This window comes from Octodon degus, unplaced genomic scaffold (genome assembly GCF_000260255.1).
Source record: "Octodon degus isolate 3935 unplaced genomic scaffold, OctDeg1.0 scaffold00179, whole genome shotgun sequence".
Taxonomy (NCBI): Eukaryota; Metazoa; Chordata; class Mammalia; order Rodentia; family Octodontidae; genus Octodon; species Octodon degus.
This window is the reverse complement of record NW_004524755.1, coordinates 4,335,034-4,349,108: the sequence shown is the minus strand read 5'-3', so window position 1 is coordinate 4,349,108 and position 14,075 is coordinate 4,335,034. Positions and strand designations below refer to the sequence as shown.

The 14,075-nt window shown below is 43.2% G+C and overlaps 1 protein-coding gene across 1 annotated transcript in view; it reads left to right on the top strand.

The window, feature by feature from the left end:
* Window positions 1-253: 253 nt before the first annotated feature.
* Tnfrsf11b (TNF receptor superfamily member 11b) overlaps window positions 254-14,075 on the top strand; it is a 27,927-nt gene continuing 14,105 nt past the window's right edge. The window contains exon 1 of the mRNA XM_023703779.1: window positions 254-509. Coding sequence (XP_023559547.1) covers window positions 477-509 — 33 coding nt within the window. The 5' untranslated portion in view covers window positions 254-476. The remainder of the gene's footprint in view (window positions 510-14,075) is intronic.

The window sequence follows — 14,075 nt, the reverse complement described above, 5'->3', positions numbered from 1 at the left end:
CCGAGGAGCAAGAGCCAGAAAAGTTCCTCCTCGGGCGGGTCTGTGCAGCCCTGAGGGCTGACTAGGGACCGAGAACCTCAGGGGGACCGCAGGGGGTGGGGGCGACCAGCGCCCGCAGAGGAAGGGCAGAGCGGGAGGGGACAGAGGCTGGGGCGGCGGGAGCGGCCGGGGAGCTTCTGTCCAGGGGCAGACAGCTTCGCGCTGTTCCGCACTCCGTGGCTTTTTTTTTTTTTTTTCCTCCAGCAGCAAACGTCCCCGCCCCCGATCCTGCGCTCCACCCCCGGGGGCGACCGGCTCCGAAAGCGTTAACCCTGGAGCTCCCGCCCCAGGTTCCTAAAAAGGAAAGGTGCAAGGTTTGGGGAGAAAAATGACTGATCAAAGCCAGGCGACACTTCCTGTTGCCGGGACGCTGTATAAAAAGTCAGGCGCGCGCGGGCTGGAGACGCGCACCTCGTCCAGGTTCCGGCCCCGCCGCGATGAGAAGCCAGGCGCTGTGCTGCGCGCTCCTGGTAAGTGCGTCCGGCCGCCGCTGGGGACCCGGGCCACCTGCGCTCCCGGCGGGGGCTGGGTTCCGAGCCACACCCGGTGCTCTGGTCAGGGCTTTACCTAGCCAAGCTGCTGCTCACTCGGAAGAGGAGAGACGCCCGAGGTGCGGGACGATTTCTGCATCTTACATTTACTTTATTCCGCTGTGATTATTCGCACTCTCTTGTGGCCCATTACAGTTTTCGCCTCATCAACTCGAACTTTTTATTATTATTAACCAGAAAGTGGCCCTTCAGAAAATGTTAGAAGAGGTGGTGCAAAGAATGCTTATGCAGCCAGCATATACACTGGGTGCAGGGCGCGGGGCACAGCGCATCCCCGAGGTCGTTTGCACAAGAGTCCTGGGCAGTTTTGAAGACTGTGTGCTACACAAAAGGGTTATTCCTTCTCGCACTTACAAGCACACAGCTCAACTTTCTGACTGTGCGATTTCGTATTTTCAGAGCGTTTTATCATTAAAACAGATGGCATCAGTTCTCAGCTTCAATAAAACGGGGAAAATATTTGTGGGATGGTGTGACTCGCGCTGGAGAAAATATTTAAACGATGTAACAGGACCACAAACTAAAGCTGTTTCTGAAATGCCATTTGATTAGTCATTAAGGTGTGTGCAGATGATTCTGTGACAACTGATGTATTTCCTTCTTGTCAGTAGAGCGTGGAAAAGTTTTAAATCAGACAGTTCTACCAGACTAGGGAACTCCTTACAGAAGCCACATGTGGCTGGGGTTTAGGTGTGGAATAACTGAATTTCAACCTCCAACACTGGAGGGAATGGGCGGTTAGTAGTCTCCTACCAGTGCCTGAGATGCAGAAACAAACAAGTAAATGAACAGCTAACTCCTGCAGGAAAAGCTGGCGAAGGACCCGCCCATCAGCTTGTCATGCATAACACAGCGGGAGATTTTAAAAACTGAACCTGTAAAAAATAGGACATCCAGACTTGCGTAAGTAGTAAGTGCCCACTGACGTTTCTAAGACGGGCCCTTGTCAGCTGACCCCAGATCAGCAGCTCCACTAGCTGGACCCCAAAGTCTTCCTGCCATCTGTCCCTATATCCTGCTATATCCTTGGCCAGAATAATCAATGAATTGAATGCCATAAAAGTGAGCTTGTACTTGCATTTATACATGGGCTTGAGGCACTTGGGCATTTGGCTCTTTTCACATAAAATTCTGCTGTCATATTTACCTTTAGTGTTGGATGTACACTACTGTGCCCATTTTCACCACTGTGTAGTTTTATTTACTTATTTATATTTTTTTTGGCAGAACTGGGGATTGAACTCAGGCCCTTGTGCTTATTCTACTGAGCCATCTCCCCAGTCCCTTTTTTTGTTTATTTTTCACCACTGTGTAGTATTCCATTGTATAGACACATATCTACGTTAGTCATTCCAGGTTTAGTAGCACAGATAACTCTGCTACTAATGTGAGTTTATTTCATTTGGGGGTGTTCTTCCTAACCCTTTGTGTTCTGTTAAACATTTAATTAATGATAAACATACTACCAGTGACTTAATTGTCAAGATCCCCATTCAGTATTATATGTTCTGCAATAAACACAACTTTTTAGTAAATTTATTTTTAATACTTTTTTGTGCATTGAGCACAGGCTCTACAGGGTCTCACTACGTAGGTTGGACTCGTAGTGATCCTCTTCTTTTCATCCTCCCAAAGTGCTGGGATTACAGATGTGTGCCATCACGCCCAATCTCAATCTCAGTCTCAGGGAGCCCTGGAGGTGGGCCAGCACAGCACACTAGAGATCGAACCCTGGTCCCTGCGACTGTCTAAGTAGGCACTTTAATCCATTGAGCTATCTGGCCTTCCTATTAATGCATTTATTTTTAATGTAAATATTTACTATACTTTTCAATCACATGCTATGTAATTTATTTACTGTACTGGGGATCAAACACAGATCCTTGCGTTTGCCAGGCAGGCACTTATGCTGCTGAGCCATCTCCCCAGCCCCCACATAAATATTTTTATGTATGATGCATAAAGTGAAAAGATATGTGTTCAGAAACACATTAGCAGAAACATAAAACTGTGTGTTTTATAAAATAAACTGTGAATCTTAAACATGGTAGATATTTTAAATAAAAGGATTTTGTTTCTGAGATTATTTCATAAATAACTGGAAAAGGACACATGGTATTTGCCCATAAAGAGCCTGAATGCGCTTTTGTGAGGCCCGGAGCACAATCCTAGGAGCTGAAAGCACTGCACATGTTTGCGCCTTTTGCACTAGATGCACCATAGGCCCAGGGACAGAGTAAAAGGCGGGATGCACCATCCTTCCCTGGGGGCCTCACGCCCTGCTGAGAAAGCAGGTGCTATACCAGAAGGGCTAGATATGCAAGGAGTTACAGAAGACCACGTTACTGGGTGGCTTGGAAACACAAAAGATCCAGCTTTCCAGGAACCTTTGGGTCTTCCTTTTTTTTTTTTTGGTGGTACCTGGGATTGAACTCAGGACCCTGTGCCTCCTGCTGTGGTTACAAACTGGACCAAACTTCAGATCCCAGCACCACTGACTACCTGAGCAGAGGCAGCGCCAAGTCTTCCTTCCTGGAGTTTAGCTCATTCCTCTATAAAGTCGCCATATTGATAAGCAGACATCCAAGATAACCCAGAGGGCTCCTGTGCGCGTGAACACCAGCCCTCAGCTTTGCATTCACCTGTAACTATAGGACAGTCTGCAGCCTGATGAGTCACGTGACAGAAGAGCTGATGGTACCTACGGGAGAGAGAGAGGTGAGGAGGGTGAGAGAGGTGAGAGGTACGCTGGCTCGCAGTGGGGAGCAAGTCCTGGCAGCCTGCACCCAGGAAGTGGGTGAAGGCAGTGCTGTGTGACAAAGTCAAGTTCTAGATAGTTTTTCTTTGGAAACGGGGTGTGCCAGGAGGCAACCAGTGAAAGTCGTCGTTAGGATGCGGACTCAGTCACAGGCTTTCCTAGAATGCTCTCGGGCATGTTAAGTGGGGAGCTGCACTGCCAAGGGAGAGAGCAACAGCACAGAGTCATTTCTGTCATGGTTGCCCATGAATTCCCTGTTTCTCTCAGAACATTCTGGCCTAGCCCTAGGTTTAATCTATGGCTGAGATGTCGCATGATGCCGTACTCCTTGAACTACTCCTTGAACTTTTACAAGCTAAGCTCTGCATGAATGCTGTGATCCTGGAAGTTGGGGGCTAGGGGCGGAAAGGCCGGAGAAGTAGATGTTTCCGTCTCAGGACAACTGCCAGTTCTGTCTGTCTTCCTTTAGGATAGTGCCCCTGGGGCTTTTGACCCTGTTTGTGTGTTTTGGTGTCCTTCCCATTACCCAGTGGTTGCCTCTATGTGTGTACCCTGAGGGTTTTATCACCTATTTCTCCATTCTTCTTTTTAATTTTTTTAAGACAATGAATACCCTGAAGTTTCTAGTATAATCCGATATAAACTCAGCCTAGAGCTGCCCCAATCCCTGTCCATAGCAACCTCTCTCTCCTGTGTCATCTGGCAGCCTTCAGTGCAGTCCCTAAAGTCAGTCACAGCTGTCAAACACCATTGGTGGAGAAAGAAAACATTCTGTGCCTAGCGCTTTATCCAGTCATGTCCAGAAGGACAGTGAGGGCACAGTGTACCCAAGGGGCGCTGAACACACGCTGGGATGTCCTTGCGCTCCTGTCCACAATTTGCCTTTGGGGTTTTACTTTCCGCAGCCCCCTGCCTGTGGGCTCTCCTTGTGTGAAGGCTTTCTGTGAACATGTTTTTTTTTTCTTTAGCATCTTATTAACCAGCAGCATTTCCTTTTCCTTAGGCTGAGTTGTTCCTTTGCAGAAATAGGAAAAAAAATGACTGGGAAATACATATTACAAAGAAAGAGTAATCATAAAATGATATGGATGTGTGCATTACTCGAGGCTTGACTAATGAGGCCTGGCTGCCCATACATGGCTACGAGAGGGCAGAAATGCCAAAATTATCAGTGCATTTGTATGTCTTACCCTGTAGGGCAGTAGTTCTCCATTCTGTCGGACTCCTTCCATGCACTTCTATTATAAATCCTTTGTAATAACCTCCTTTTCTCTTGAAATGAAATTCAGGATATGGATATATATATATATATATATATATATATATATATATCCTGCACATAATTTTTATAAAATCAATATACTGGCATAACTATACTATAAAGCTATAATAAGAAGAAAATAATTTATAATGAAATGAGCTGCATTAGAAGACATAACAAAGTCATGGAGGCTGGCATTTTTTAGTGAGTAGTCACCATAGGTGGGCAGTGAGGACTGGAGATGGGGGTGCATGTGACATCCTAGTGACTTCAAAGTGTGACCAAGGCTGGCTTGGGCGCCACAACTTTCTGCAATGGGAAGCATGTCTTCTAGAGTTTAACCAAAGCAAAGTCTAAGCTTCTGTCAGGTTTATGCTGTTAAATCCCTGGAAAATTCAGTATATAAAACAATGATGCAAAGTCTCTTTGCATATAAACAGAATGGGGTTGGGAACTATATAACAGTCAATAAGCTTTCCTCACAGACCACTTGTAACAGTTATTAATAGGACAGCAGCACACGGGGACACAGGCTTGCTCTGATGGCAAAGACCCTTAGTAGCGACCACCTCCAGGGCTTCTCCAATGGAAGAGCCACACTCATGCTGCAAACCAGGTATGAACTCTTCACAAGAGCAAAGTTATTGGTTTACAATTCCAAGGTCTCCACAGTCCTGACATAAAGTGCATTTTCTGAGTCCAAGGAGCTGCAGTGAGCTTCTCTAGGGTAGTAGATAACCTATCAGCAATCTCCATGGATATTCCCTTATTGATAGTGACTTAACAATCTGACCTTCATCCTGTTGGCTTTGATAATCAGCATAACATTTTACCTATCTGAAAAGTATTTTAAATGATCAATGATCATGATCAACAATCCTTTAATTGATCAATATAACATTCTACCTGTCTAACCAATACTTCAAATGTTCTTTTATAAATTTCTACTATAAGCATTCATATAAATAGCAAATAACAAAAGTAAACCAGATTCACATGTGTGAGTCCTGTGGGGATGCAATGATAAGCTCAGCTGGACTAGATTTCCACCCTCCCGTCTGACCAGACTGGACTCCCATTTTGTCTACTGAGTGGAGAACACAGGGTTTGTGGTATTGTTTGGACAGTAAGTATTCAGTTTGGGTTTAATGAGTTGTATGTGTTTGTAATACATCCCAACAGAGTTGCCAGGGTTGTAGATTCAAAGGAAATTTCAGACCATGGAAGACTACTGCGCTAGAGATTTAACAAATCTGGGCCACTGTCATTGAGAGTCATAGAAAAAGATCCAGGGCAGGAGGGGAGAGGAAGAAACCCCACCAGAGCCCATGTCTGATAGGGGTAGTTTCGTAAATGAAATGCAAAGATGAACAGCAACAGCAGCCATGTTTAGAAAAGAAAACAGCAATCAAACTTAGCAACCCACATGAGCAAGAACTAGTGAATCGGAAATCCTAGCAACATCTGTAAACTATCTACGCAAGAAGAGTGAAGTATGGCCAACTAGAAATAGATACAAAGGGAGTATTTTTATGTGACATGTAATTAGTTTTTGGAACTCACTACCACAGAATATTTTGGGGTAACTAGCATAGAGTGTCCTAAAAAAGAATTCTTTTAGACAGTTGTAGGGGATAAGAATAGTGCTGTAGCCCATTAGGTAAGACGCTGTGCAATGCCCGTGTCCTCTCAGGCTTATCTGGCCTTTCCAAATGCTTCAAGGCCAGAGTACTCTACACATGCTCTGACAGGGTTTCTCCCAGCTTCAGCGGGCACATAATTTTCCAGGTGCTTTGTGGAATTTTTTTTTAGCTCCAATTTCTCAGAAGCAGTGGAAATAGCCAGACCATAAATGGAGGAGGATGCAAGAGAAAGGGCCCTTACTAACTCACCAATGTGTTATTAATGGTCTTGATTTATCACTTTCTTATATTGATTTTTTAAAGTGTATTTGGTATAGGGTCTCACTATAGCTCAGACTCATAGTGATCCTCCTGTTCCAGCCTCCCCAGCTCTGGGATTACAGATGCGTGCCACCACACCCAGTCTTGATGGCTGGCTCAGCACACCTGGGGGCAGGGCCAGCATGGCATGTGGTGCCAGGGATTGAACCCTGGTCCCTGTGCTTGCCTAAGCAGACACTTGGTCCACTGAGCTATCTCCCCAGCTCTCTTACGTTGATTTTTAAGCTCATCTTTATAGAATCATAGTCTTTCTGTGCTTATATTATTTAATTTCCTTGAAGGGTTTACTTTAAATGTATATTTTGACAAAAACTGTATTGTTAATGTCCCTGTACATTGTGAAATGATAACTACAATGAAGACCATGAAGACATCTAGCTGTGCATATGCAGTGTGTGTAGGATTTAAGAGCCAGCTAAGCAAATATCAAATGCCAATCCAGCTTTGTTAACCATCCGGACTGTGCGGTACCCTGGAGTCTGGAGTTCATCATCCATGGTGCAGCGTGGCACCTGCAGACTGACGCCCCTTGTGCTTCCAGCCTCACCCTTCCTCTCCATGCTACTCCCTGAGGAAGCACCCTTATAATAGACAGAATAGCCTGAAGGTTTTGGCTTAGGCTGCACCTTGGCAGCATTTGTGATAAAAGCCTCTTAAGTCATCAACTATAGAACAGCAAATAGGAAACCATCAACCATAAAGTAGCAAATACTTGACAAGAGGAATTTAGATTTAAAGTAAGACTGTGATTCATCCAAGCTTTATGACTGCCTTTGGTAAATTAAATTCTCTTCTGTCATCTTTGGTTCATTACCTCAGTTCTTTTGCTGTTTCCTATTTAAAAAATCATTTCTTTCTTTAGACAAGACAAGAATATTCTTGCTCTTTTTTTTTCTTTCTAATTCTTATTCTTGGCTTTGGGATGGTCTTGTTTCAGGCTCAGTCTCATTTTGTTCCTGTGCCTTGCCTTGGTCTTGGTTTTATCTCAGACTTGGTCTTCATTTTCATTTTCTTGTTCAAACACACACAAAAAGTATTTTATTACTTTTTTGTTTAAAGGACTATTTTAGTGTAAGAAAATATGGATATCAGGAGCCTATGCTTTATAAAGTTGCACCACAATCAACTTGCATCAGCATCACCGAAAGAACAAAGGGCCACTTAGGCGTCTGATATGGGGCATTGTGACATGAAGCGCAGACTCTGACCCCTTGGATCTGCCTCGGTGCAACCTGTAGCTCCACACTCCATGCTCTTACTTCGTCTTGTCTCCAAAATGGAGCTGTTGGGCCAGTGTTGCATGGAAAGTCTATTCGAGTTTAGATTATTTTCCTTGGAATCCAACAACAAAATATTGGTTATGCACTATTTCCTACTTCAGACATGGAAAAATCAGACTTGTTTGTCTATAAAACATGAATCTTAAGAAATGTTTTAAAATAAGCTGTTCTGTTGCAGTTGTCAAAATTTCCTTTGTCCCGTTGGTTCATGTGTAAGGAATTCTGTTTAGGTCAATAAAACCACAGAGCAGACATATTTTTAAATGCTACCCTTTTTTGGTAGTATGACTTACATATTTTATGATTACAAATTATTAAGACAAAATGTATTTTCTCATTCTGAAACATGTGCTTCTTGTCTTCAGGTGGTCTGCACAAAAACTGTTAATGTGGATATTTTTCCATATTCTCTTTAGTTAAAACTCACGTCCAGGACATCCCCTCAGGACTTATTGAAGAGGTGCAATTTTGGTCACTAGCAATCTTCTCAGACTCATTGAGCAGAATTTTCTTTGAATTTGTATTCACAGAGAAGTACTTGACAACTGCACACTGCTCTTTGGAATAAATGTCAAACCTTCAGGCTTAATAAGCATGATAATAGGTAGCTCAGCAAGACCATTAAAAAGTACTCTTAAGTAATAATATACCTGGCTGATAGACAGAAGGCCTTTGCTCCTACACTGCTTCTCTCTCTTCTTTTAATGGCCAGCAAAAAAGGGAGGAAAAATCAACTAGATTGTGCTAAAGTATATGTAGTTAGGAAGCATGAGAGATGCTTATTGGAGGATGCATTAATCCTTAGGGTGATCGATTGTTCCTGGGTCTCTTCCAGAAACCTGAGACTGTTTGTCCCAGTCTCTTCTCAGTGCAGGTACAGTGGAAGAAGATCTGAACAGTTCTGACTAATGACTCACGAGTTCAAATGTCGCTTCCAAATTGCACTAGCATTGTACGTAACTGCTACGTGTGCCCCACAGGCTTTTGTTTGTTTGTTGTGTTTTGCTTGAACCAGTCTTGACTGAATACAGTAGCCAGACCAGACCCACTATGTTTGATCACTGAGAGGCAATCCTAATACAGACAGCAGTAAAAAGACTGCAATCAACAATTTTAGGTTGTCAGTTCAAACTCTTTCATCAGTGCTAGTAGCAGGATTCATGTAGGAGGACCTTTGCTTTTTTTTCTGCTGCTAAAAATTAAAAATTTAGACAACTGAGATTGCTTGCCTGCAAAGCAGGGAGGTCCACAGATACTTAACAGTAGATTCAGTCATGCATCTTATGATGTGTGACTTAGCAAACAGAGATCTGGACCATCACTGCTTTCAGAGACTCCTCCTTTATAAAAGTTAACTCATCCTCATCTGTAACTCTACACATTCATGCCAAGCCCAAATGAGGAAACCATGGAACAGAAAGGCAACAGTCCCTATCAGAATAAGCATCATATTTAATGCGACACTCAATATTGCACTTTGCAGTCACAAAAGTTCTATTCTACAGAGATTACTATCTCTATTTCACAGACCAGAAAGGGAGGTTCAGAGAAGTACTTTTCCCCAAGGTTATTCAGATTGAGACTTTTTCTGGACTTCATTAAAAAGTGTGTTAATACCTCCCACCCAGGCCGAGGGGAAAAACAGTCACAAACCACAGCCAAGCCTTTGCAGGTCCCTTCAACCCAGCCTTCTGCTGCCAAGGATGGGTGATTTACAATCTATTTGTCTTTCTTTTTCAACACCTTCATCCCTAGGAAGGTATAGTAATATTTTTTTCTTTGTTGATGAAATCTCTTGATTCTTTGCTGGATGTGAGTGCAAGCCCAGACTCCCTAGATAACACAGCATGAGGAAAAGAGGCTTATTTTTACTGCTGCACGAGAAAGTAGAGTCCTGGGAACAAGGATGAAAAGATGAAGGGCAAGAGGGGAAAGAAGGGAGAGGCGATGCAAGGCACCCTGAGAACCTGCTGCTGCACGTAGGGCTCAGTGACTGCCGCTCGCGTAGGACCGTCGGCAGAAGTGATGCGCAGAGCACCGCGTTATGCACAAGAGGTAAGAGGAGAAGAGTTTGTGCATCCGAATGGATGTGTGGAGGCACGCAGTCATGAGGCATGCAGCATGATCAGCAGGCAGGGGAGGAGGGCACACACAGATATAGGACAATACTAAGGGTTATATCTTGTTACTTTTCATTTACATACCTGTCCCTTTCATAAAACTGCAAAACCCCAGATGAAAGATGTAGTCACAAACTTGGTTTCAGCCAAGAATGGATTCAAATCCCAGTTAGAGTAAGTGCTAGCTCAGTGATCTCTTACGGCCACCCACCATCTCTGAGACTTGCGCGCTTCATCTGTAAAATGAGAATTACCACATCTCCTTAGAGCTGGTTAGTGGAGCTAGATGATGACAAGGTGTGAAGAAAGGGCTCAGTCCAGAGTCCACTATTTAATAGTATTATAATATCCTGGGCTATATTGCTGACCACGCTATCCAGACCTCTAGTGTCATGTTCTACACGGAACAGGCACACAGAAATGATCTTCGGATGACCTTTGGTTCCATTTACTCTGCTAGCTTCTATTCCATCTCATGGCCGTCATGGCTTTCTTATCTGATTGTGTCTCCCCAACTGCCCTTAGGCACATAATTAATTGGACTTCAGTGCAAGTCACTAGAACTCAAAAGCATCCATACAGTGCCATGAGCCAAGTATTATCTTCAAAGAAAAGCACCATAGAAACCAATGGAATTTCAAGATTAGTATTCAATACTGGAATGTTCTGTAGGTTCTGAGCCCAGCTGCAGGGCACTGCAGCTGGAAACCCCCGACGTGGTCTGCCACTGCCGGCGACTGTCCAGAGGGGTTGAACTGGCAAAGCACAACCAACACAGACAGCACGGCTGTGGGGTGGTGCTCAGAAGTGAGGTCGTGTCTCGAATTTGGTGAATATCAGGAACCTGAGAGAAGAAACGCTGGGCTCCAAGAGCCAAAATACGTGTGGTGTCTGTGCCTCTTCCTTAGTGGTTTACTTGTACTACAAGTTCTTTCTTTTGAGCATGGGTTCTGGGTATTTTGGGGCCATTACCTGTTAATTTGGCAAATGTTAATTGTCTATAAAACTCCTTCAAAGCAGCAAAATCATCAGAAGAGCATTAATTCTGATAATTCTAATTGGTTTTAAACACAAGCAAGCTATGGCTAATAGATTGTAAGGCCTTCAGGCAACTAAAGGAAACTTCTAAAGGGAACAAACATTTCACTGAAAGTTAAATATTACCTGGGGACAAATTTTCCACCCCAAGGGAAGCAAAGTAGTGCAGAATTTGGCCCAGAGATTCGTCTAATAAATCATAACTGTTTGTGCTTCCTCTCACCCATTGGCCTATAAAAACTGTTTGCAGTGAATCAGCTCTGTAGAGATCAACAGATTTGATTCATTTGCTCCTACTTCCCCACCTAGGGACACAATCTGCAGCCAGACAACTGGCTGTTGTGAAAGCTCTCAAGCAGGGGTAAACCCTCGGGGAGGGAGGTGGTTGCAGGAAAGAGGCCTCTCCAAGGAGCTGCTTTCTTCGTCAGTTCCACCCTTAAAACGGGCCAAGTACAGATTCATCCATGAATGAAAATACCATGCCAGGTGAAAGATGCTTTATAAACTTCTCTCCTTTCAGCAAATTATATCATCCCTATCATTTTAAAGATGAGGAAATTGTAGACTTTGTGCTTGCCCTTCCAAATGTATCCTGTACATCTTAGATATTTATCTGCGCATGTATAGCCCCCAACAATCCTGTTAACATACAGAAGTAACCAACCTATTCATTAGATTAAATAAAATGGATCTACATATACTGAATACTTGCTACTTGTTCAACCTCATGCTCAGCTTTTAAGGAATGTGGAAAAAAGCAGTTCTTTCTTTGAAGCTGTAAAGCAAAGCCATGGATCTGCCCTGAATCTTTTGACCAGGACCAACAAAATGACACCATCTGGGAGGATACGAAAACTAATTTTCACAAGCCAGAGATGCTTTTTCTGGAGACAATTAGGAACAGGAAAGAATCACCTTATGGCACTTTTATGTCTAACTTTCTACTGACCAAAACCTCAAACCGTCTCCAGAAATGAGTCTCATTCAAAATGGTCTTTGGTTCCCACCTCCTGTGTAATTAGCATATGTAATGTTGTCTCCTGTTTGTCTGGACTTTCTTCCTCACCGGGTTTATTTGTGTCCCCTACTTGTCTGAAATCCAACATTGTAAGGGGGTGGGTAAGATAAGGCTCATTCTCATCTTACAGGTGAGTTGGTAACCCAGAGTACTAAATGAATGTGAGAGCTGGGGTGCAAACTTGGCCTGTATATTGTAAGTGCAGTTTCCCATCTGAATGTGCTTTTTGTTTATTCATATTCATCAAATTATGAGGCTCTCACTTTCCAAAATGTATTATCTATTAGTTGTTTAGTATCCTTGATGTTCTCCATGGCACTTTTACAATTTCACCTTCTCTTCTCCATCCCCGCTCACAAATGTCTGTAGGTCCCCAAAGTGAATGTTTTGTCCGTTTTTGTTTGTGTACCTTTTCCTTGGGTAATGCTCTCTCTGTCGTCTTTCTGCTCCTGGAGAGGTTTATGTGCGCATAAGCCTAAAGGCTGTGTCTGCAGCTACACTCCGCCCTGTGTTCTCAATGCGTGTTTCTGCTTGTTTGCTGAGAACCATCACTCAGGCCCCTTAGCTGTAAGATGCGTCCAACCACTTCTCTTTATCTCCAGTTGCAAGTTCTCTTAATCAGTCATTAATGGCAGTGTACAGAGCGGAAGGCCAGAATTTGTCCGGCTCTGATCTCTCATGGTGCCATCAGCAGATGCATCCTACTGCCCCTTCTCCTTCTCAACTATCTGTGCTCCTCATAGCTTTCTGTCCTGATTCTCTGCTGAGTATTTTCTTGGTCTTCCTTGTCTTCTCTTCTGCCTCTGATTGTTTTACAGTAGTGGTCGATGAATATTTTACATCAGATTTGACTTTTAAACAAATATTTCTGTAAAAGAGGCACATTAACTCCACCATCTTGAATAAATGTTTGCTGTCTGAATGAATAAACTAGTATTTAAGGATGGAGGGAATGGAGAGGAATAGCATTATAAGAGTGTTAAAATCAAATGAACTGATCCTCAGCAGCAAATCGCTTATTTTAATAATCTTCATAGCTTACGCTATGAGAGCACATCAGTAAAGCATGGTGATAACATGGCCTTCATTGCTTTGCAGTGAGTGCTTTTCCTGTCATGGCTAAGATGAACGAGGAAGTCCAATGGCTTCCAAGCTGACCAGACGTTTAGCTAACTCTGGATGTTCCTCAAATAGTATTCTGTGGCAGGGATCATGACGAGGGATCACAAAAGGAACTCCCAAACCAAGTGGCTATTCCAGGCTTTGAGTGGGCTCCTTTTAATGAATTGTCTATAAATGGAAACCCACTGGGTCATCCATGGTTCTGCATACCAGCGAGCAGACCCAGTCATATTGGATTGGCTGCATTGCACAATACAAAAATAAGCTTGCCAGAGGAAGTGTATTCTTGTTTTGTTCTTTCAGAAGCCTCGGAAGTCAGCAAAGTACAGTCAAATCACTTGCCATCCAAGAAATTTTCAATTCAGTAGATGCAGTCAAGAGCTAGTCTTAGCATAAAGCAAGAAAAGTCATTATTGACTCATCTGGACTTCAGAAAGGCTTTGGTTTGTCTCCTAATTTTGATGATCCCCTGAATCTATGCCTTCAGTGTGAAAGAATATGCATTTATGGGCTTATTTTGGATCATGTATAAAGGCAATAGTACAAATGAAAATATTTCTTAAATGGCAAAGGGGGATTTGATAAAAGATACATTTCATGTGACACATGCTGTAGATTTGAATTTTGCTTGCACTAATTACTAGGACCTGGTCCAAGTCAGTTATCTGTTCTAAGTTCCATTTGTAGCTGGTGAGACTTATTGGTAATAATGGTAAAAATATTTAAAGTGAATAATAACTAAAATATTCTATACATTATCCATTAATCCTCTGCCTAGCAAAGAGTGGACTTTATGCAGGTGTGTTTGACAGCAGTAGATGGAATTCTATCCCCATATTGCCATCTTTAGCTCTGTATGTGCACACCATCGCCATTACCATCACCTTTACCATTACCATTACCATCACCATCACCATCACCATC